At 33.7% G+C, this 25,389-nt stretch overlaps 1 protein-coding gene across 17 annotated transcripts in view; it reads left to right on the top strand.

Annotated features, from left to right (window-relative positions):
- LOC119067561 (tensin-2) overlaps nucleotides 1–25,389 on the top strand; it is a 158,140-nt gene that overhangs the window by 99,339 nt on the left and 33,412 nt on the right. For all 17 annotated transcript variants that reach the window (XM_037170629.1, XM_037170632.1, XM_037170628.1 and 14 more), the window contains 5 exons: nucleotides 9,992–10,198; nucleotides 10,295–10,422; nucleotides 19,067–19,467; nucleotides 20,405–20,617; nucleotides 20,687–20,839. In XM_037170629.1, coding sequence (XP_037026524.1) covers nucleotides 9,992–10,198; nucleotides 10,295–10,422; nucleotides 19,067–19,467; nucleotides 20,405–20,617; nucleotides 20,687–20,839 — 1,102 coding nt within the window. The remainder of the gene's footprint in view (nucleotides 1–9,991; nucleotides 10,199–10,294; nucleotides 10,423–19,066; nucleotides 19,468–20,404; nucleotides 20,618–20,686; nucleotides 20,840–25,389) is intronic.

The raw sequence follows: 25,389 nt of genomic DNA, 5'->3' as shown, positions 1-25,389 counted from the left end.
TGTTTAACCTTTTAAAACACGGCCAATGTTTCTTTTAAATTTATTTTTTTAATCGTAGACTAGTTAGAAGGCAATAACCATAATGTCAGTCGACATCTTTCAAATTAAATTAAAATCTAATTAATTGGTTCACACTGCTATTTCAATTTCGATTTTCAAAGAAATAAAAAATGGCAATATATACTGACCTAGATATATGGTGTTAATGAGTCCCTTGTGATTCAAATAGGCGTTAATATACGTCTTCTTCCAGTAACCGAAACACCACATCAAGAAGCTAAAATAATTCACATCGCACAGTCGTCCTACTTAACACTTTTCATCTTACACTTCCTAATAATAAAAAGTTTTTTTTTTGATGCTGACTCGTATCTCCTCTTTAGATTATCGGCTACACAAATTAATTTTTATTTGTTAACAGCCGATTTGTGCCATGCATTTTTATAGCATTTTCTCGGAATTCTTAAATTGAATTGAACATAACTTCTTCTTCGTTTTTTTCGTCTTCCGACCTTAAACTTTAAACTGAAATAACCTTGAATGTAGAATATCGTTGAAATGTTTTCTTATTATTTTGCGTTTAGGTTTTGTTTCTCTGTTTGATTATTGTGTGTTGTTTGCTTAATTTTTAGATGTGATAAAACGTTGTTAACGTCCCAGACAACATACGTATTCATATAAGAAAAAAAGGCGAAATATAATAAAACACAAAAATTAAAATTTTTAGAAACACTTCTGGCACATGTGACAACTATAAATTATCAATTTTTCGTTTTTGTCATTTAAAGTGAGATAATAAAATTGTAAAATAATTTATTGGACAGATGAATGTCTGGGAAAACAAAATCTTTAATTTGTTTGAGTCTCGCTTTGAGTATCTTCCTAAAATTCGTCATTTTTAGCGTGTGCACTATATGAATGAATTGCCCTTATTGATTACTAGGGAGATTTTACAAATTTTATTTCGACTTATAAGTCAATGTGAAACTTAAACATAACATCCGAACGAATAGTGCACGCAATAATTGTTTTGGATGTATACACAGGGACTTGCGTCACTTTTTACTCTTTAAAGGGTTTTTGACTGATGTTCACCTGTCACATATTCATCTCTTATCGATAACAACGACAAAAATATTGACAAGCTCTGGATAATTCGGATCTTCTTCGGAGATTCGGAAATTCGGAATAATTTATTCAAAGCGAAAAAAAGACTGTTCGCATACGGCGCAGTCAGTAAAAAAACGATCTTTTCAAATATCAAATATTACAATAAATAAAAATCATCTGCTCTATTACTTCCTAAAGTTCCTAGAATGCATTGCCTCTTTGTATAGCAATAGAAATTTTCTGCAACAGATAATCTTTGGAACGTGGCTCCCCTGATGCTCTCTTCATTAATGATCCCAACTTATCAGTAAATTTCTTTGTTTCTGGTCCCATGCAACCTAATGATTCAAAGGCAAGGGGGTAAATAAATAGTTTTCTTTAAGATGCATATAGTGATTATGCTTAAATCTCTCCGCTTTATCTGCAATAGACCCTGCTTTCTTAGAGGATTCACCTATGTATGAAAGAGCCAAAGTATCACGTATTGTTACATTCCATTAAAGTGATTTTCCATGACTCCACGAACTATTGTCATACCATCAGGTCTGTTACCGTCGTCTCTAGAAATACCAGGTGGTTGCAAAATATTGGGAAATCCTGCAAAGGAAAATGCATGACCAAAAACATTATTGACAGAATCGTGCTTAGCAATAATCCCTATCTTTAATTTGCACGATAAATCATGCAAACCGTCCTTCTTAACCACAGTACCACAATTACACTTGTACTCTTCACACAACTGGGATCCTAAACGAAGACCAACAGCAATGCTCGCAGCATTGTTATCTAATAGTAAACCTAGTTGACTCGATGGGACATGCTGCAGCCACTTTGAAGATTCTTTGGTAGATGACGCAAGTAGTCTAGCACGAGTAACAGGTTCACTAGAATCTAACATCTCGCTAAAACTGCTCCTAATCACCGGTAGGTCCCAGTTTCGTTGCACCTTTCTCATTTCATCATTATCTGGAATAAAATCGTTAGGAATGCTATCTACTATGCTAGTAATTACATCATCAATCATCCGTAGATTAAATCTACTCAAAATTTCATTCGACAAATCAGATGATGAATACACAGATAGGCAGGCACTGCCAAGTCTTCAACCTTCCGAATCCCCAACCCACCAAAAACTAAAGGCAGAGAAGCTTGATCCCAAGCAAAATCCGTCAACCTAACGTTCGTAATCGTCTCAAGCGTAGAACGGAAAATATCATCAACACTTTCACTGTCATTGCTATTCAAATGAGAAATTGATGAATATCGGTTAGGACGCTACTTTCACTGTACGGCCGAGTAGCCCGACTTTTTCCGGATCTAGCTCTCTGTTAAAAAAGTCAATTGGTTCCGCCGGATTCAATAACTTGTTGACAGAATAATAAACTGTTTGTTTAACTTTCAAGCTAATTTATTCTAATAGCTTAGTCACAGACCAGACCTCAACTTTCGTTTAGTACCTTCATTTTGCGTTACAGAGCAGTGAAAAAGAATTATCGAAATCGGCTGTGTTTCAAGTTAGATTGGCACAGACGAACTTATTTTCTCTCGTGCTCATTTGACATCTCTGAACAACCACAAAAGGTTTCCTCTTCCTCATTCGAATTCAGTACATTACGTCTTCATACGGGTTTTACATTATATTATTGGCATTTGAGGGGAACATCAAGGATAACATAAGCGAAAACAAAAAGAAACCGATGTCGGGGAAGAGTTCATTCTCCGGTCAGTTTTAATAATGTTCGCTTATGATTCTTAGGACAATTATATTGAGGAGATATCATCGCGGGTGGGCAATTTATAAATCAACTTTCTACATTCTCCATTCGGGAAATTACGTAGAATTTTCTAGTTTTACACAGACTTAAGTCAAAGTCAATGTCTTTAACATAACAATGTATTCTATCAATCAATAATTTTTTATAACGATATTTATAAACCTATTAATATTGACAAATAAATCTGAACAAAAGATCAATGACTTCTCCTGCAAACTTATAGAGTGCAAAAAAAAGTAAAACTGATTTCGTGCTGTGAAGTATTGAATTTAAAAAAAAACTGTAATACCGCAAGCATGTTGGTTCAATCAAATTCTATAAATTAATAAACACCTCTTTAATAGCATAGCGAGCGAAACATTATTAAGACGATTTATCAAAATCACAGCTAAATGAAAGAACAAAAAAAAAACTTCGGATAATAAAAGATGTAGACACAACTATTTAATTGAACTTCTCCGGCGCCCGATTTTTGTGTCGGTCACGAACAATTTTCTTTCTAGGATCCTATTTCATTTGAGAGCTATAAGAGTTATGATTAATTTCTCAGCTGTTTGATTTGAGTGACCTAAGGCTCTTGAGTTCTTCATTAAGATTTTTAATCTTTTAAGAGTCAGATTGGATTACGAATGGTTTTAAATCGGAACGACAGGGATATACTACACTCTTTTAATGTTCATACACTCACTGGAATTAAAAGCAAAAAATTCAAGGCATGTCCTTGTAAAAATAATTTTAAATTCAGGAGAAGTATCGGCAGTGGCTTCGGCGTGACCGACCTACGTAGTGCTGTAGATTTTTTTTAATTTTGTGATTGTGATCATTAACTTTTTAGTGTTAACACCATTAGTTTCAATCAGCTTTTTCTTTCAAGAGTTATTCTAGAAATAACGATCTCTAAGGAGTCGAAGTTTTTCCAACAACATCCATACATACATTTCATTTTGACCATACAAGTAGGTCGAAGTTTTGGCGAATTACCCTTAAGTGGCTCTTGAGTTTAAGCAACATCAGGATTGTTTAACAAGAACAAAGACAACAGATAATTTTACCCGAATCAATGTGTAAATTCGTTGTTGTTTGTATGTAATAAATTGAAATTGATATTGCTATAAAGCGAGACTGTCACAGAAACGTTTCAATCTACATCAATTAAAGGCTGTAGTTCATCCTGTACGATCCAACAAATTTTTAGAATTTTCGCCTTAGAATCCTCATAGCGAACAGAGCCTATTTTTGCGAAAATATTTTCTCTTGAATCTTTGTGAAATTTTTCAATAATCAGCTCTGATAGCAAATGAGGTCGTCTTTCATTATTATCTAGAAATAAACGTCTAACCAATAATTCAAATTCACTACTGAGTCAGAAAGCTTAGCCCGATCCATCAATCAATGAAATTAGAGTGAAAACCATAATGCGGTGGTGTATTGTAAAATTATTAATTTTTTTTGATGTTGACGGCAGTGAGCATCTATTTTGAAACAATCATAACAGAATCTCAAATGAACAACCATTAACTACAATAACAACTCAAATTTCCATCTAGCACTGGCCGAAATAGGTGATCAATAAATAGCAATCCAACAACGACTTCTTTCAAACAAAGCCAAAGCATTCCAAAGTAATTAACATCAACATTAAATCCATTATGATTTCATGTTCTCATGATATTACTATGTTTTTTTCTGACTCATTTCTTGGACAAACCTTTTTGCATAATTTACGATATTCCAAACGTCTAACCAATGCTATTAAGGTTATAATGTATCTGTGAGCGTATTAATGCCGCCGAGTAAAGTTGCTTATTATTTTTTTTCTTATTATTTACAACAACATTTTTATCATTTTATACCATCAAGTAATATTCTGAAACGAAGCATAAGCCTGGCGATATATGCAAATACTTAAGTAATGTTTTTATGAAATTAAATAACAATTTAATATTTTGCAAAAAAAAAAACCGAAACGCAAATTTACCACTTATTGTGAGCGTACCCGCGATGCGGATTTATATTGACATACCAATCACGTTTCTAAAATGATGTCAAAAATAATATTTATCTTTCAAATTAACAACTTCCCGAACGATCACGCATTACGATATTGTGTGTTCGAGAAGATAAACGTATTGGAAGTAATGGCACAAAACACGGTTAAATGGTAAAATAATTGTACAAAAAATTCTTTTTTGTATTTAAAATAGGAAAAAATACTTCAAATCGCTGATTGAATAATAATTTTTAAATAAATAATGGGTGCAAACATAAAATTGTTTTTGAAAGAATTGCCGTGGTAGCAAACAATTATGCTCGCAAGTATCTAATGCTTTTCAGTTGACATGATCGAGAAAATGTCTGCTAAAAAATCATCAATCTCTTTTAGAGATTTATTCAACGATGATGGTGATAATGTAGATAAAAAGGTTTTTTTTTGCTCGGGATATCTCTTGCAGATATTCAGCGACCTATAAATAACAATCTTTCTCTGGTGCCACAGAACTTTTGTGATTAAACATCCTAGTAAATGTCCGTAAATGTCGTTGTACTCTTCCTATTTAAAAGGTTATTGTAATCAGCAGACGTAATAATATGATTAAATAATGTCAAATTCACGAGTCTCTTACTTCATTTGATTCAAGCGTTTTCATAGATTGTTACAAAATCTCTTACTTCATTTATTTCAATTTTAATAGCAGTTTCGACCATATGAGCCAGAGTCTATCGCTTATTTTTGTACCTAGTGTCGATAACAGATGACATAAATATCTGCGAAATGTTAGCAACTCATAAGCAGGAATAGAATTTTACAGAACTGGCGATAAAAAGTAGAGTTCTCGTGTGAGCTCTGTTGATCCGTGGCGAAACCGATGGGAATAAACACAAAAAATCGAAAATTTTCATTTTTATCTCGAGTTATGTAATGGATTTGTCTAGTGATTCTGCGAAAGTAACTCATTACATGAGATAACAATTTTATAATAAAGGCAGGTGTGTTTTTGAGCAACAAGCAACAAACCAGATATTGAACTCTCGATATCAATAAATTATCTACGTAAATCTCGTGATGCGTCAGCTGCCTATAAACTTTATTTGGAAATTTGTTGTTTTGACTAGCAGAAAGTCTGTATATCCGAGCCGAAGGCAGGATACAACTACACTTGTCGATACAACAGTCGCCGAAGCAAATTCCTCAAAAACGCACGACTGAGTTTGCGAGTATAGAGGTGGTTCCGAATGAAGCAGCATCCAATGTTTACAACCCTCCCCATGTAAAAGTTGATTTCTACGTAGGAAAATGAAAAAAAAAAAGAATCGTAAACAGTGCACATGTAACGCATCAATTTCGCAGGGGTCAAATTGCTAAGTAATGGTCAACTTTCGCATGGGGCAGCTAATAAAAATATAATCGTTTATATCCTTTCATCATACGCATTTCTTGACAATTTTCAGATGAACATTGATGATAAGTAGAAAATTAAAAGTTTTAAATTTATCTAATGAGTTGCTTAGAAATATCTGTTCCAGAACCGAAATTTGTACGCTACCTTTTCTGAATGTGATACATTATTTGAACACAATCAAATCAAAATCATTTCTTATGCCATGAACGATCTGTGATGCTGTCGGGTATGATGACAGAATGTGAATAAATATATACTCTGCGGCGTAAAAATTAGTGCGAGCATTAGGGGCCATAAATTAAATGTTATTTTAATTGACAAATTCTTTCAATGATTTAATTTTACTTCATGCATACAAATTTATTCCTATCTACGTATAAATTTTGAATTTGAACGGAATGAACAAAATAAAAAAAAAAGAGAAAAATTGTGACACATATCTTCGGAGTCGATAAAGTAATTTGAAATTCAAAAAATTTTCGGTTATGCTAATACGCTAAACGTATGGGATTTTATTATTTATTGGGTTCTGAAATTGCTGAGTTAAACTAGTTGGTTTTGTATACCAGAAATCAATATTTAAATCAGATTAATTTTGAATTAAATTATGATGATATTGAACAGCCTTTGGTAGCGGGTCGTTTTTTTTTCAATCTTGTTCTGTGTATACCGTGCATACGTAAGTTTGGCGTTGAGATTTTTTTGGGTTTATCAAACGCTATTCGACCCAATAAAATTTAATTAAAAACTGATAACATTTTCTTTGCTAATATTAAAAGATTGATGACAATTAATTGGGTATTTTAGACTTTAGTTCAACTGTCGACACTATAACAGTAGAACCATAAGCTTTTTTTTAAATTAATCATTTGATAAAAATCTGTAAACATAATTAACTTTCGGAAAATTCGAATGAGAGCACGCTGCCAGCGTTCTGTTTGTTTGGAGTGAGACAAAGACACACAACACACTTTGTTCCTTATTCAACGTTTTTTTTTTTAAGTTATAAAGATTGTGTGTAACGATTGCGGACATATTTTAATCATATGTGCGACACAATCGAACTGAATTTATGTTTTGGTTAATGGGTGCGATGTAAACAACATTGGTTTATAAACCACACATTATACACATAACACATAACGAAATGGTATCATAGTTTTAATATTAGAACAATGTTTTCTTTTGCAACACACAGTAGCATAAATTTGGTTAGTTTCATGATCATCGTTCTCTCGGTGGTAATATATGCGTTGATATAGATCATTTTTAAAATTGAAAATTACAAATCTAATTTTAAATTCGAATTGTAGTTATTTTCGACACAAATACGAGTTGACTGCTGTAATGTTTTGTTGATCTAAAAAGAAGCCAGATGATGCGTTTAAAAATATAACTGAAAATAATGCTGTTTTAACATAACACGTGCATGTTGTTTAGAAACAATAGTCTCTGTGCTAAAATGATATGAATTTTATGAATTCGTTACGATAGTCCTGGAACAAAAATTCAATTTGGTTGAACAACTAACGGGTTTATTTTACACTTGATTTTGTTTATCAATTGTTCATTGTTGTATTTGCATTATATTCGCAAAGAAATAATATTTTTAAATACTTCAGACAGTATCAGACTGACAATACTTAGAATACTGGCGATTCCTGAAAGACCTTCTATATTTTATAGAAGGCCTTTTTCGAATCGTACGGGCCTTTTCACGATTTTCTTGAAGGACCTTTTGGTAGCAAGTGCGGCACAAGCTTCAGATATGTAAAGGCGTCATTACGGTTCGATGACTGGACTGAATATCATTGATAAATCGCTTCTGTATGTGAAATATAGTGTGTCTTTGCTTGAAATATGTTGTTTTGGCCCTTTCCTTCGGCCCCTTTGGCTCTGGCTGCAAACTTTTTATTAGTCAAAACAACAAATTTCCAAACAAACGTAGTACTACAAACAGCTAACAAATCCACGCGATTTATCGTAAATATTTTTTTATCACATACGCGCGGTGTTCGGATGTCAAAATTACTTACCTAGAAGTTTAATTCAAAAATTACACTTCAGGTCTATGTTGTTGTCTCGTTTTCGCTTATGTGATAAAATAGAGTACACACTTGTCACTATCAGTCTCGGCAAGCCTCGACTTCTTCGTGACAAGTGTGTAATATATATTAATGGGTTGATAGTTCAAGTGAATAATCAGTTTATCGGGATATCCGTGCAGGATTTTCAAACACAATAAAGTTTTGTCTTTTTTGCAAGCTTTTCTCATATGTATGTTAACTTAGGAAAGTTTTTTCATACTTTCATTAGCCACACACGATTCTTGAAGGTTAGCGATGAATTGAAATTTAATTTCGACTATGATTCGCTAGACTTTTTCGTGGCCAAATTGGTATAGTGTTCTTTCGAGTGCTGTACCAAGTATTGGCGTCGCCATGGCCTGATGGGAAACGGGATTTTTTTAACTGCATGTTAATGCAAAACGTCGAAAGACGTATAATAGCATGATAATGGTTTTCCGTTTCAATACCTGCCTCCATTCCGCAAAATGACGTCGGACAATACATTTTATTAGTATTTTAATGATACTGGGTCTTAAATCGAGTCGAGGGAATCTGATTTTTTCTTATTGTAGGGTTGTATTTGCCCACGCTTGCACATTGTATCAGCTCTCACTAAAAATCTAGCTGCTTGATTCTCACATTGTAAAAACAAATATTACTCTTTTTTGAGTGTATCAACGCACTTCTGGCATGAATATAAATAGAGTTCTGAAACTGGACAGTATATCAAACAATTTTTGATACTAAATAGTACTCTATTTGGCAGCTGTCACTCGAAGCACTTTTGAAGTGCGTTGTGTGTCTGCTGATTTGCGTACACCACATGCACCTTGTGTACTAAATTAAGAGACTTAGAATCGAACAGTGTCTGCTTTCATTACACTGTATTCATACACTTCTAACATAACAAAATTTGCAATCGAACACTGTACGATGTTAGTCCTCATAATTTAGCAAACACGATCTATGCGCTTGCTAGTGAGCTGCTATGGTGTATGTGATATTTTTGTCGATTAAATTCTTTCGATGAAATAGAGTCCCATCAGCTTAGTACCAATGTATATAAGAAATAGTATCCAAGTATTAAATGTTCGGGCAATTATGTAATATAATACGCTGACTGGCAGATTTATAAGTTTCGTTGAGTCCATCGAGATTGTAGTTCATTCATATAATAATATGCAAGTGAAACAAAACGGATCGTGATTAACATTCGAGACAAGCCAAGTAGGATCACTTGTTGTATTTTAATCATAATATTTGATCAGATTTTTTTATTTCGAACAAAAAATATATAAAACAAATTACTCTTCATCTTTTTGATGAACAAGTTGTAATAAACGTACAATAAAAAGCAGCGGCTTCATTCACAAGATGATAGACACTTTAGACAGTTTTCTTTTCATCCCATTTTCAATTTGTAATGTGTAACATGTGCCTCCTTTTATGTAAAATTATTTATTCTGTTCAAGTACAATACAGAATACCTTTGTTCAGTGACCAATATATGATGGCTCATGAATTATTAAAATGTGTACAAGATTTAAGATTTTACATGTGATGGCTGTGCATTTAATTAAAATATCAAAAAAAAAACATTTTTTTATAATTCGTTTTCTTTGGTTTATCGTTTCAGTTTCCTTTACCTTCACAATATCAAAAATCATCGGATAACTTAGGACTTAATTATGTAACAGAACGAATATTGGGATCGGTGCTACCGAGACGAGACGTATCCGATATGCATCAACATCGACCGCACAGTGAAGGACCGGTAGACGTACAGCTGCAGGATAAATACGAAAAAGAGTTGATTCTGATGCTGGAACAGAAACATGGCAAAGTATGCAGATATATGAGTAACAACAAAAAATGTGTGGAAAATCGAAAATAATTTCGTTTTCTGTTTTTTTTTTCTCTCTTTCGTTTCCAACCATAGAATTACAAGATGTTTGATTTGGAATCATGCATATCAACGATAACATTGGAAAAATTGTGCGAATTATGTAAACATATTGATTCCTGGCTGGGTAGTGGACGTGAGAAAGTTGTTGTGCTGCAAGATCGGTAAGTTCAATCAAACTTGTCAGGTGCATTATTTTGCATAGATTGTATTTATCGATGGCTTTTTTTGTGTTGCGTCTAAGCAATAATTACGCGATATTATTATTGAAACATTAATGTCGCTAAAATTAACTCGTATTTCGTTGTAGATATCATGTACATAATTACGTTATTATTACGCTGTCATTTATCAGTAACATTTCATGCTATAAACTCGACGGCTTTACGCAAATTATTATTTAATAATAAATCTCAATTATCTTTTCCGGCTGGGAGACTGCAACAAAGATTGATTCGATAATAAACGTATTTGTATGTTAAATGCCAAAACGATTCGGTACATTATCGCAAAAGAATTATATTTACAAACACAAATTAAGTTCTATGGTTTTCTCATTTCAAAAATTGTCTGCCTCAAACTTATTTTTTTTTTTTTTTTAATATTCTCTCGAAGTGAATGTTGATTTGACATTAAAAAACATTAAGATTAATCAATTAGATGCAGATGATGAGAAGGCATGTATAAAATGTGGTCGGAGTAATTTATTATCATGAGTGGGAGTTGATTGATTGATTGACGCAATATTTTCTTCGGTTTAGGCGTAATTCTGTGAACCATTTCATAAATTTATAAGGAAATAAGGATGTCTTTGATGAAAACGTATGATATAAAAAGCAATTCAGTCGCTCTGCAGAGTCTTTTGTTTCAAGATTAAGGACATAAAACAGCCCATATATGATTTTTCAAAAGTGTGCAGTTATGTCTACTACTCATAGTCTAAACAAGATATCGTTTCCCTACACTGTTGATGGAGTATTGCTGGAAAGAGTCTCAATAAAGAAGGATCTTGGAGTTATTATGGACGACAAGTTGTCGTTTAGTGAGCATATTGATCATTTGGTTCGTAAATCATACAAGACACTTGGGTTCATATTCCGTTGTGGAAGGTACTTTACTAGCCAGTCTAGTCTTCAGCTACTATTCTCATCACTCGTCAGAAGCCGGCTTGAATACTGCTCATCGGTCTGGAGTCCTTGTTATCATGAGGCTATGCAGCAGATTGAAAGAGTTCAGAAGAAGTTCACAAGAATGTTCTATTTCAAGTTTGGTATTGCACACCCGAGGCCTCCGTATGATGAACGTCTAATGCATCTAAAACTTCAATCGTTGGAAACGCGTCGCCTGGTCGGGGATGAAATTATGCTTCACAAGATGATTCATAATCGTGTTAACTCTGTGCTTTCTCAGCGTCTCTCATTTCGGCATCCAGTTAGGACCACGAGGCAGATGGATGTGTTTTATCCTCCGAGGATGGTCACAAACTATCAATCGAATTCACCGTTACATAGGATGCAAAGGAATCATGATACGTTCTTCAGAGATCTCGACATTGTCAACAATTCATCAGTGGCGTTTGCTAGATCAGTGAAGAAATATTTTGTCTGGTGATCTTATTTGTTTGATTGATTTATAACTTAATTTATGCTTGATCTTGATGGTTTCTTTTATTTGACTTTTTTCTTTCTTTTCATTTTCTTAGTTTTGTTTTTATCTTATATAATGTTTTACGGATCTTGTCTTATCTAGTTATTTGTTTTTTGTGATCAGACTGAATTGTTATTGGGCTTCGGCCTGTTATTTGGTCTATAAACGGAATAAATAAATAAATAAATAAATAAATGATCTCGAACCCAGGCCGCATTGAAGCTATGAAGTTTAGAGTTAGTTCGTAAAGTGTAGAATCTGCTGAACTTGGCCCTCTAGCTCCAAGTTTGATTTCGTAAATTTTCCTCAAATTTTGCACAGTAAATATCAGTAACCGATGACCGAATTCCTTACTCCGTTCACTGTCGACTTCTGTTTTATTTCATACTTGATTTTCGGCTACCTATCAGTTCTCAGTGACATGGTATGCACCCGTGTGTAAATAGCCTAAATCCACTATTTGCACACAATTTTTAGGTCACTTTATAAAAGTAGGTTCAAGTTACTTCTGGCGAAACCCCCAATTATTAGGCTAGTTTGTATAAGGAAGATTAAAGTTACTTCTGTCGAATAATCCATTTGTTAGTCGAGTTTGTACAAGGAAGATTTAAGTTGCTTCTGATGAAACACCCAATTGTTAGAGAGGACGATTTCACTTTCTTCTGACTTGAATGAAACACCCACTTGTATGACTAGTTGTACAAGGGCTAACTGTTGTAAGGCTGTATGGGTGATAATATCGTTTGACTATTTGCACCCGGATGCAATTCATCCCGGTGAAAATGAAAAGAGTGTATTCGAGGCTATTTCACAGACTATTTGCACTCAGGTGGAAATAGTCACATCATATAAACATACCGCTTAAATATGTTACGTTCCGTTTCCACCATTATATTCATTTTGGGTTTTTCAATTGTCTTTGTAATACGTGGGTAGTTTGGTGCACATGAGTATCCATATTGTTTGATTTACTTAGAAATTAAAACAAAACCGACTCAACCCGTGAGATTTTATCTCAAATTAACGAACCTAACCAATAGATGAAGATCGTACAATTTCTGGTAGATATTTCTACAAGTTTACTTTCCCTCATTTTAATTCAAGACCCATGATGGAGGAAGGAAACGTATTTCAAAGTAGTTTGTTTTTATCATCACAGAGAAAAAATGGTAATATTTATTTGTTTATCAATTTTTATCTTCCACATCATACTGTACTACTCCTACAATTTCATTAAGCGAAGGTGTCAAAATATAATAAATATCAAAGAAAAAGGTTTATCGAACTCAACATGGTAGATATACAATAAACATTCATCAGAACATTCATGAACATTAAACCGCATCGAAAATAAACATAAAAATGGAAGTTTATTTGGAAGTAAATGTCACGACAGAATTTTTATGTGTTAAAATGTAAATTATTTCGTTGGTACACACACATTATTTCCCATCAACCACTATGTGGAAAAAAATTTCTTTGAATATTTGTGCCTTTCTCACAATTAAACCATTAACCGTCGTTAACTACCTCTCAACCTAAAAACAAATGTTAACAACCGTAATAAGCGAACCTTTGTACATTGTACAATTGTACATCGGTTAAAACTGTAACGCCAAAAAGTTCCTAAAAAAATATTCAAATTGTCTTGTGTCTCACAAGTTGCTCGAAAGAAAAGTCGTGTAAATTTAACTGGTTCACCCTATGAACTTCAATGGCTTCCCAATAAACTGAGACTGAACATGGCAATACTAATACCATTCCCTTCCATTAAATCGACTTCCATTCGACTAAAAAACTTTATCACACTTAGCAAATATGACTATTGCAGAGCCCAGTATTCCAACAATTATTTCTATATTTCGAAAAAAAAACATTAGAATTTTTAGAACTTGACGATTTTCATGTGTCAACACATATAAGTCTAAAAATATAGTACAGGTGGTTTCATAGAGTTCCCCCTAAACAAGATTAATGGAAACCACTTAGCTGAAGTGATAAAATGTAGATTTATTCATGAAATTTTATGCTCGATGTAAAATACAAACCCCCTGTTAAAAACACAATTCAACTTCCAAACTATTAGTGAGATGTTTCGTTCACATGTCTCTGTCTACACTTTTTTTTAAAGTATATATTCACATAAGCAATTTTTGAGACAGACGAGGGGGATGTCCGTAGTTTTATTTGTGTATGAATGTAGTTCATGAGACTAGATACAAGATTCTCGTATGGGAGAAGAAGGAGTTGAGTGTAAAATATGTTTTAACAAAACGAAAAGAAATTCTTGATGTTTATCAATCAAAATCAATGTTACAAAAAAATTGAAAGCTGAAAATCGTTCTTATTCGTACATTTGCTCGCAGTTCGCTCCAAATTTGATTGTCTGGGTTCGTTGTATTCTAGCGTACACCAGTGTATGCTCATTTTTAATCTATATATATACAACAGCATGACATGCACGACTAGCGAATTCGATGGATCGATGGATTTGCTTATTTTTGGGGGTCGTTCATAAAGTATGTCACGCTAAAATCGTCATTTTTCAGCATCCCTCCAGAAACCGAAAAATGTGTGAAAACGTAAAAAAAATTGTTCGAACTGTCACGCCAGGCTATATCCCATATCCCAACGTCGGAACGTGACGAAGAGATTTTTATCGAAGTAGTTTGGGGAATTTTGATAAACAACTGAGCTGTGTGAAAAGAGAAATTTTTCATGCATGATTTGGGTGACGTATAAAGGGACTTTTTTAACTGGTTCACTGAAGGTTTTACATCTTGTCACTAGTTACCAAAAGAAGTTACTTTTTGTCACTAGTTACAAAAAGTAACAGATGGTTGCAGAACAGAAACCAATAAACTGATTGTTTGATAACTTCACACCTAGTGACAAAAAAAAACCATTTCGCAACTTGTTGCATAAATAACTATTGACTCTTTGAATCAAATATCAAAAAGAAAAGCTGGTCCTCATTTCGGACTCGATTTTTGACAAATATTTTGCGCACAACAACCGCCATTATTCAATTTAATTCTATTCGGATCAGTTTCACATATGTAGAAAACAGACCAGCAGAAAGATACTAATCTGTTAACTCTTTACATTTGATACACGTATTAATTAAACGAGAACGCATTTTTATATCAGCTCGCTTCTAGCTATAACATACATCATCATTCGTTGCAATTAAAGCAGTTATTTATAATTTATTGCAACGATTATTCTGCTTTCAGCTAAACAATTCATTTTAAAATGAACTTGACCCTGGTATATTTATCTATATGCAAGTTTTTTTTGTTTTGTGTGTTCGCTATGCGTGTTGATTCGAATGACTGTTAATGGTTGCGATATGTGGATAACGAAACTTATATCTTCATATTCGAATTATGTAATTTATTTAATTGTTTTACTACTGTGCCTTGCGGTGTAAAAATTAATTAAAGAAAAGAGTTTTACAAAAAAAAATGTTGCAGATTTTGAAGGACTTGTTGTAGATTTTCTGCGCTATATCCAATGTCTAAATAAGCCCTGAAGTCCCCCTCCAATTCCCCGTACTTTTGTAAGTTCACCAATAGAAGTGTATACTAGATTTCTCAGTTGATGAAGAAGGTACAGAATCAAAAATTAATACCAAATACAGAGCTGAACCGAATTTTCGTATTTTTACTCAATGCGCTCGACTGAAAGTAAAACGAAAATGCTAATTCAAATTCTCAATAAATCTTCGGATCACCTTCCAACTCATCAGGATGTTTCAAACGAAAATCGTTCTTTCCGAAACGGATCAACCGTTTCCCAATGTAATCTTTATGTGCTAGCTAGCATTAGAAAGGCGATTGGTTCAATGAGCTCAATGAAAACATCAGCTCGTAAATTGCAGAGGTATTTCCTGATATAGAATGAACGCTGCACACTCTGCTAAATCATATTCTTGCTTTCCAGCTTAACTCTCGTCTCGAAAAAAAAACCGAGCACTCTTCGACTGTGACTGGATGTTTGTTGCAAAACGATTTTACCGATCCGGCTCGGATGTGATAGTAAAGTGATATCGTTGGAACGCAAATGATCGACTCTGATTAGACATTTTTAAACGTCAGCTCGTGAAGCACATTACATGATCTTGAATGAGCCCAGCCTTTTTCAAGAAATTCTTTTTCTCATATTTTTAGAGTTTCGTTGCTTCTTAAGTGTTTCTTCAATTTCTTCAACAAATTCTAGATTTTTTCAGTCCAATGTTTGTCTCATATATCGATTCTCTCCGGCAAGGCTTGTTTTTAAGAAATGAAAAAACAATCTTCGTGAAAATGAATCTCAAAATGTTTACTAAAACCGATGGAGTGTTAATTCTTTTATTAATAAAAATACTGAATTTAAATCAGAGTTTTTTTAAACTCAAACTCGACTTTTATGCCGAAAACGTTTTTCGCTGTGAGGCCCTCCTAGACCTTTCCCCCGATTAAAAATGTTTACTTTAGGCATTGGGCCTTACTACCGCAACGTCAAGATAATGCATAAAAATCTGCAGACAAAGGGACTCATTTAATTGAAACAATCGAAAAACGTTACATTTTTTCACTCTTTTAAAAGCAAGTCTAACAAATATTAACAAAAAAAAAATCGCATGGAATATCGTCCATTATTCAAGACTTGAAAGAGCTCTCTTTTTCATCTAATAATTTAATCTACATGACTGAACAATTCTTTAATTTTACTTTTTCAAGAACTTTTTTTCCTTCGTTGTTCGATTTCTATAATATTTCCAATATTTAACAGCTCAACTGTCGCATCGTTTTTCTTATACTTTTTCTTCCACGGTTATTTTCAGCATGCCTTTGTTAAATTCTTTCAAGTGACTGGTCGCACATATTGCTCTAAATGTTGCATTTTCATTGAGAATATTTTTGTTAGTTTGAACCAATCGCAATGAATGTATATCATCGTCTTCATCGCAAAGAAAACTCATTCCAATATGCACACACCACACACTGTTTAATTGTATGAGATAATTGTTGGTTGTTTCGTTTTTACTAATTATTTGTTTTCCAGTTCTAAGCGTTATTTACTTCGACTGAGTCAGCAATCTGCAATGCTCCCATATAGGCAAACGAATTATGTATAGGGAGTGTTTTCATTCTGAATGTTTCTTTTGCTGCACTCTTTCGCCTTTCATGTCTTTTTATAAACCGACGACTCATCTGCCAGCGTTAGGTTTCAGAGTTTGTTTCGATCGAAAGGAATTATAAATAACAACACTGGAAATTCAAATTGAATTAATAATATAGGATTGGTTTGTTTATTTCGAGTATGCCATTTGTGGCTTACGCTCACGGAAATGATTATGACTAATTAACAATCGAAAACCGTGTAGTAGATCTTCTTCCATCAAAAATCGACAGAAATTTGTTTGATCGATATTGGTTCGCCCAAATTTCATTCCAGAAATTAAATATTTTCCATCGATATCATTGTCAGTATTGGTATTACCGAATATTTTAACTTATCCAAATTTATCGCTAAGTCATTACAGATTCATTCACTAAAATTTCAGTATAGTGAATCCCAACCAAAGGGACGCAATTTTCTTCAGCAAATCCACTAATACAACCTCACCGTCTTATACGGTTTTACCAAGCAAACATATCAATATTGAACTGACATAAGGCAGTTTCGTTCTAGGTTGTATGAGTGGACCAGCTAAAATACAGCTGAATTAAATTTGGTTTGGGGTTAACCAGAGAAATGATAACAGATGTCGATGCGCCGGCCCAGCAACGCCATCTCATCTGTTATCATTTCTCTGGGGTTAACTTTTTTACTCTTGACAATGAAATTTTAAGAAAGTTACTATTTACGGCTGAAACGAAAGCATCCAATGATCCTTGTGCCGAATCATCTTGCGCATACAGCATAACCGGTACAGAAAATTGATAATTCTATACTCTGCACAAACAACACGAAAAATATATCAGACAAAGTACACTTCCAATTCGAACACTGTTTCTCTTTACGAACACTCATCACTCCGTCACTCATCTCAATTAAAACTATACCGCGATAGGAAACAAACAGAAGTTAAAGAATTTTAACAGTTAGTTGCCGTTCGGTCTTGATCTTATATGCATATATTGCAGAGCATATTCAAGTTTTGTTGGTTGAAACCAGAAAAAATTGTGAATGCGTCGGTTGTGATCATTCGTTTAATTTAGTGATTATGTCCATTTCGTTTCGATAATTTTTCAAACCATAAATTGGACAGAATTTATCTTTTATCTAACACAAATATCGGGTTTTTCCGAATTCAATTGTGTTGTTGGTAAAAGGAAGTGTGCCGCATAATATGCGTTATAGTTGTTGTTGGTGATATACGATCTTATTCACTGTGTTCATCTTTGTTCCATTATCTAAATTTTGTTATTTGGTTCTGTGTCAATGACTCTATCGGAAAAATCAACGAGTTTGTAGTGAAAAAGATCTCAGATCTATTTTGTTGTGGCTGCAACATTAGTTTAAGTGCAACTGTTAAGTTGTACAAATCTTATCGCAAGAAGAGTTGGTGCATTCATTCCGATATTTTGTTATAATGCATCGTCAAGTGCAAAATAGAGCGAATCTTTCACGATTTTTACTGAAGTTAATTGTTTTATTATCAATGAATGTGTGACCTGCTATTCGACTATATTTATATTGTTACCATCAGACGCAATATACGGAGAATCTTTTTTTTGAATATGATACCGAAACAATCGCAGACAAAGTGAGTTTTGATCAATTTATTGAAATGGTCGGGGTGTTTGTGTTTATATAATTCGACCAACAAATAAATTAATTTGAATTTCATAGAAGGCGATAAAACTGTTAAAGAAATGAGCGTTTGAATAAAAGAAAGTATTTATGTTGAGGCTTGAGACGACAATTTTGACACCATTGACATTGATGTATTTATCGAAGATTATCGGCCATAACATGAACCGGCAATACATTTCGACGCGTCTCTTACTAGCGATGAATAGCATTTGATTTGATACATTCGCGATTCCAATTTCACTGGAAAAACAAGTTTAAAATGGGAAGCCTTATACGCCAATTCAATAACTCATGCAGATTCTCCAAGCGCATTTCGTTTCACTTCTAAAAACATTTCTTTTTATCTTTTTACAGAGGTGACAAACAACGGTTAGGTGCCGCGATCGCCGCATATTTGAAATATCTCGACATATGTGCATCCAACTATCCGAAACGGAATGGCATATCAAATGAGGACATACGGGCTCAAAATACAATCGCTCGAAATTGGCTAGATTTGGATATGTTTTCAATGCGAAAATTTCTGGAAGATGTTATCGGTCCGTTGCGCGTTCCATCTCACTGCCGTTATTTGAATTACTTTTCCGGACTATTGTCCGGTAAGATTAAGATGAATTCGTCGCCGTTATATTTGAAGTACGTATCCATTGAATCGCCACCATCATGGATGAACTATGATTCCATTTCGACGCAAAGTTCGGAATGGCGCAGTTTTATTAAAGTTTACGAAGGATTAAATTGTGTCTATACATCAGGTACGTTATTATTTGGAGTACTGTACATACAATATTACATTGACATACGGACAACTATTTGTAGAGATCGTTTTAAATGTCTGAACTGAACATTCCTGACTGGTTTTGACCAGCACCAAATTCAATCATTGTTGACCTGATCTGAATTTACCTGAAACCTGACAAGTCTACCTGAAAATTTCAGGACAACTTGTCCAGACACTTCCTTAAACCCGTTCGACCTATTCCGAGACTCAATTTAAAATTGAAACTTTCAATCAGTCCAAAAAAAAACAGTTTTTAATTTCTTTAGTTACTGCGTTACACCCCACTCCATCCTCGGACATCTTCACCACCTGAGTCATAAATACATCTTTTTTGCCCTAGTGGTATAATATATTATTTTGTGTCTGGTTGGAGTTCGGCTGGAACGTCTAAAAGACGAAGTCAGGCTCAGGACAGTCAGTGCAACAAACGTTTAAAAACGTTCAACAAACGAACCATAGCTTATTGAGTCAAATTCTTCCGTTAATATGTTCCGAATTAGCCCTTTTTTCTCTTAGACAAAATGAACCGTGTGAGGCGTACTGAAACACACAAAACATTCGTCGTTCACTAACTCATCGCTGTAAAGCCGACACATCGAATTGATTTTTTTTTGTCGGAATGAAAGGGAGGCTTCTTTTGTACAACTATCAATGTGGTGTAGAACACATAAGTAGATAAAGTTTAAAGTCTGGTTTAACTCAGTTCAGCACAAGATGCATTTAGAGTTAACGAAAAGAAAAGTTTTCTTTTGAAAGACGTCCTTTTCAACATTTTCCATTAAATTAAATTAAAGAACTTTACACTCAAGGCTTTCCTTTCCCAACACGACATCATTTAAATTGACACAATCAACGAACCAACGCATACATAGAGGGAAGCTAATTTATTTTTCTCTTTCTCATCATTACAGATATTCATGTAATTCCAATATCAACCCGACAATTCGTTTACGAAGTGGGACAATTACGATTACGTGGTGATGTTATCATACGGTGCTATCAACTATTAGAGCATGCTTATCTGGAAAAACGCGAACTTATGTTTTCCACGCAATTTCACACTTGTGCCGTTACCGATAAAACTTTATCGTTTAGCCGTAGCGAATTAGACTATGCTTGTGATGGTAAATTAGATTTGTGGCCATATTCGTTCGAACAGGGTATTCTCATTTTCTTTTATTTTTCATCTTTAGATCCACGCTTTCCATCGGATCACCGAGTAACGTTAAGTTTTAGCGACAGTTCACCCGGCGATAATCGAGGATATAATCTGAAAAGTCCATTGGTCACAATCGAACCCATGAATGCTATAGCCAAATACGACAGTTTGGAAAATTTTAATGACGGTAAGTTTATGTCGACAGTCGACTTAGGTGCAGATATCATTAGTTCTTTCAATTAATTTAAAGTCATATGCAAGAGCTCTGGCTAGCGGGTTAAATAATAAGAATGGACCAGCATGAAAAGTGTACCCAATAACTACGCTGCAACACTTTTCTTTTAAGAAAGCCCCGTTTGAACTAAATACAGCTAAAAAACAAGAAAATCGAATGAAATTTAATCGATGGGTAACGAAAAGCTACTCTCACTGTAGGGATGGCTGGGGAATATTTTTCCCGTGTGATTTTTTGTGATCCCTTGATATTGTCAAATCTGTTACTCCTGGCCGCATATCGTTTAAGGTTTGATTTCTCATTGTTCTCGTTAAAAATTTGGCCTGAGGCGCAATCGTTAAATGTATCGTTCAGGAGTAATCGTCCGAGTATTTTTAAAGCAATATCAAAAAGTTTACCTGTCCTTATGAACTTACATATTGAGGCATGCTACACATGCTTTTATAATGCATGATTTGTCGATTTATCAGCCAGTAAAATCGAAATTTTTTGACGAAACATTATGGTCGGGAAAACTAACTGACTAACTGTGTCCGAATGGAAACCTCGATCTCCAACATGCTATGGTCATTTTAAAGGAACATTATTCAGCTATAAACTCAAGTCATCAGTAGTCACGTAAGTCAGAGAAATTATTTGGCGATACGTGCAGTCTCCTTCTACTACACCTAAAATCAAAATCGCTCTTGAGACATGGAAGAAGCTTGTTTTAAAAACGTTTCTTCTGAATGTAACCAGGAGTCAGGCTTTCAAAGTTATTAAAATAAAATTTAAAATTCGGCCCACTGTATATCCGAATCGTCCATTTCATTTCATTCGTCTCTTTATCTTTTTTCTCGTAAAATGTTTTCTTTTCGAAAAGAAATTTTCCAAATTAAAAAATGTAGAAATCTGTTAAAACATTGACCCACTCAAGAATTGATATATATTTGAATGAAATAGGAGAATAGTATAAAGTCAGATGTTTCGTGAATCACATCCAATCTTTTACACATCGTGTACTGTAAAATTACAAGAGATGTTTTTCATAATCGCCGTTATTTATGCTATTCGAATAAACGTCCAACACAAAGATTCTGTCGATTTTTTGTTGAATGTAGCTTGGTGCTTTATGTGTTTCAACGAAGAAATCGCTTTTCGTAAAATATTGAAATCAATCGAATGAATAATTATGACTTAGAGCTTTTAAGGCGTAAAATCAAAGCTTTACACCCATTGTCACCGATGTTGAGTGTCGACACCTTAGATTTGTTTTATTTACTGTTCGCAAATATGTTATGCAGTCGATTGTTAATAAGATGCTGTCCATAACGTCCACTGTTTTTGTAGAGTTTTTTTTTAGAACCACTCACCCCATCTTAACTTAATTACACAGATCTATTCAACTAATTTTTCACTGTTGAGGATAGGTTCTTTTTGAACAGAGGCAAGTGAATCAAATCGTCGGTGTATCAACTGAGGACATTTTGATGTTTTTATATTAAGCGACTCGGTAACAGTCACCAGACCCTCGTATTGAGAACATTGAAACCGTCTGAAATCTGTTAATTTGTCGGTTTAGTCCGCAAAACTATTTAGCATTTTGTAAAACGATTTCTTTTACATCTCCGTTGACTGAGGTCCCTTGGCATTAAAGAGAATTTTTTTTCTTTCGAATTTCAAACGGCTATGTATGATACAACCTTGGACATTTACGAATTTATTGTGGCGCCATTTATTTTCATATTTTTAGTGTATTTTTTTGTACTGATGAAATACTTAATGTTATTTTGAAAATAATTTAAAAAATTTGTAGTTTTGTCGCATATACCCTACCATGTACAAAAGAAAATAGTTTCCACTTTACCGTATGCCTTGCACACAATTTTTTCTCTCCACATTTTTTTATAGCAAGTACAACTGCTACTTTCGCAAGATTAATATCTAACGAGTCTGTACGTATACATACGGTTATTCTAATTCATGCGGCGAACTATTCACGTTGATGACTTATTGTTAACAATTTTTACGTAGGTGTATCAATTTTGAATGAGTCTCGTCGCTAAAAGAGACAAACGTTTTTCGGCACGGAATTCTTGTATTTTCTTTTCGGTTTTTTCGTAGCTTCATTTTTTTTTTCGAAGACGTATACGTGTTTACCGTGGATAATAAACAAATCAAGATGATACAAATGTATTTCGTGATCTTTTAAACGATTTTCATCGAAATATACTAGCGGCTTCGTCTCTTCTATCCATTTTGCTTTTTATTGTTTGTATTTTTTTGTATCATCTTGAGTACGATGCAAACATTTTGCCAGAACGAAATTAGATTTTGGGTTCGGAATACAATGGCTTACTGTAAACCGTTTTATTCGTATGAAAATGGACTTCAAGGGGATAAATCCCTGATGATTCGTTGTTTTAGTAGTCCTAAATAAAAACCAGTTTTGAATTTGATAGAATGTCCTATCCTCAACCCCGTTGATGGTCATTGATGGTCCATTACATAACAAGGGATAAAAAGATGAAATGTCTCGTTTTCGTATGTTCATTGATCTCGGTATCGTCTCGGATCAACAAAGTTCACTCGAGAACTCTACTTTCCATCTTTTTATCCCTTGGTATATAAGATACTACTACTAGGGTTGTAATGGATTTCTCATTTTGTAGGTCATGTGTAACCTTGTGTACAAAACTGGTGATGAAAAGTTGAGTTTACGTGTGAAGTTTGTTGATCCAAGGCGATTACGATGTCAATAATCACGCGTAAATGTGACATTTCATCCCTAGTTGTAAATAACTATTTTGAAGCTTGTAGACGTTCTGAGAATTTCGATGAATGAACCTGGTTCCGTAGTAAAATAATCAATTCATTCAATCAAATAATGTCACGTCATATGTGGCGTGACAAATTTTACTATATCATCGCATTCTGCCCCACTCAAATGCAGTTAATTGATAATTTCCATTCAATTATCCACACCATTCCCAGCTCGACTTCAAAATCTACATTCATTCAAATGTAGTAAATAGATGTGTAGACATGAAAAAGAAAGATTGTTTTTCTACGTTGAAAAACATATGTCCAGTCCGAAAAGAGATTTCAATGCGTTAATAACACTATTTTTTTCCCTGAACCGAACTGAACGTTGTGGCATCCCACAAACAAGTTATATCATTTTTTAATTGTATCGAATGAAAGGTTTTTATTTTGTGCAAGTTGCATACATTTATTTCATGTGATTTTTCAACGTGGGTTTGTTTTGAAAAATGTCAAACCGATAGTATGTACAAGGTGATGTGCAATTCGCGTATATGGACACACGAGACACGAGAACGGTGCAATAGATAGTTTTTTTTTTTTAATTTCGTTGTACATGTGCATTAAATCAGAGAATTTTTACTGGTTTCCGTTTGCAAGTTGCAAGCATATAATGATCAGTTTTCGCAGCGATTAAATTGCAAAACCATTTTGTAAAAATTAAGTGAATCAAAGCAAAGGCTTCTGTTTGACCGAATGGATTTAAACTCTTTTTTTTCTGCAAACAACGTCATCTGCGAACAGAAAAAGTGTTACCTAATAATTCGCCACCATAGACCAAGCATACGCGAGAAGAAAGAAAGAAAAAGTAGTTTGAGAAAATATCTGTAGACTTACGGATAAATATGACCGTGTAACCGTGGAAAATTATTGTGTTCGTCTTAGTCGCTGTATACGATTAAGTGTGGAAATTGTGATGTGTTTGATGGCTTGACGATATTTTTAGACAGAAAAATTTGTGGAAATATTTTGATTTCTTTTAATAGCCCGTGTGTAATGATATAACATGTACAGTTTGTGTTGTATGGCATGGTTAACTATATATCGTCGAGCATTGCTAAAGTGTTGAAAAACAGATACTCTGTAGGAACTCGGATATTGCGGATATAGAGATTTATAATAAAAAAATCAGCCGCAAAGTCATAAAAATAGTGGGATATATGCTGAGGTAGCTAACATATTTGATGTGTTTTTTTTAATGAACAAACAATATTTTTGGTATAAATAAATTAAACATTTTAAAAGTTGAATGATATCAGAAACATAACCAATATTTTTAATTAATTTTTTTTTTGCTCGAATAAAAACAATTTTCTATAAATATACTATCGAAGAATCTATTCAATCACAGAACTTCAAATCAAACATAAATATTTGTTTTCATTTTTTTTTATGAATTTAAGATAATTTGCTTAACGTTGACGATGGATTGACGTAATTCTATTTTCGATCAAAAGAAAACCTTAAAATATATTTTGAAAGTGGAACCAATTTTTTTCTTGGAACGCTCATGTTTTATATTAAATTGTACATTGTGGTTGACTTTTGCGACAATTTTAGTAATTAAAAAATAAGAAGAAGAAAGACCTAGCAAAAGGTGATGGCATTGGTAAATATGATTGATGAAATTGAATTTTTTTCGAAAAACTTTTTTTTCTTTTTCAACGTCCTAAAAATTGGTTGTCAGTTGACATCTATTT

Source organism: Bradysia coprophila, assembly GCF_014529535.1.
Source record: "Bradysia coprophila strain Holo2 chromosome X unlocalized genomic scaffold, BU_Bcop_v1 contig_12, whole genome shotgun sequence".
Classification (NCBI taxonomy): domain Eukaryota; kingdom Metazoa; phylum Arthropoda; class Insecta; order Diptera; family Sciaridae; genus Bradysia; species Bradysia coprophila.
Note: the sequence above shows the minus strand (reverse complement) of the source record. Positions and strands in the feature narration are given on the sequence as shown.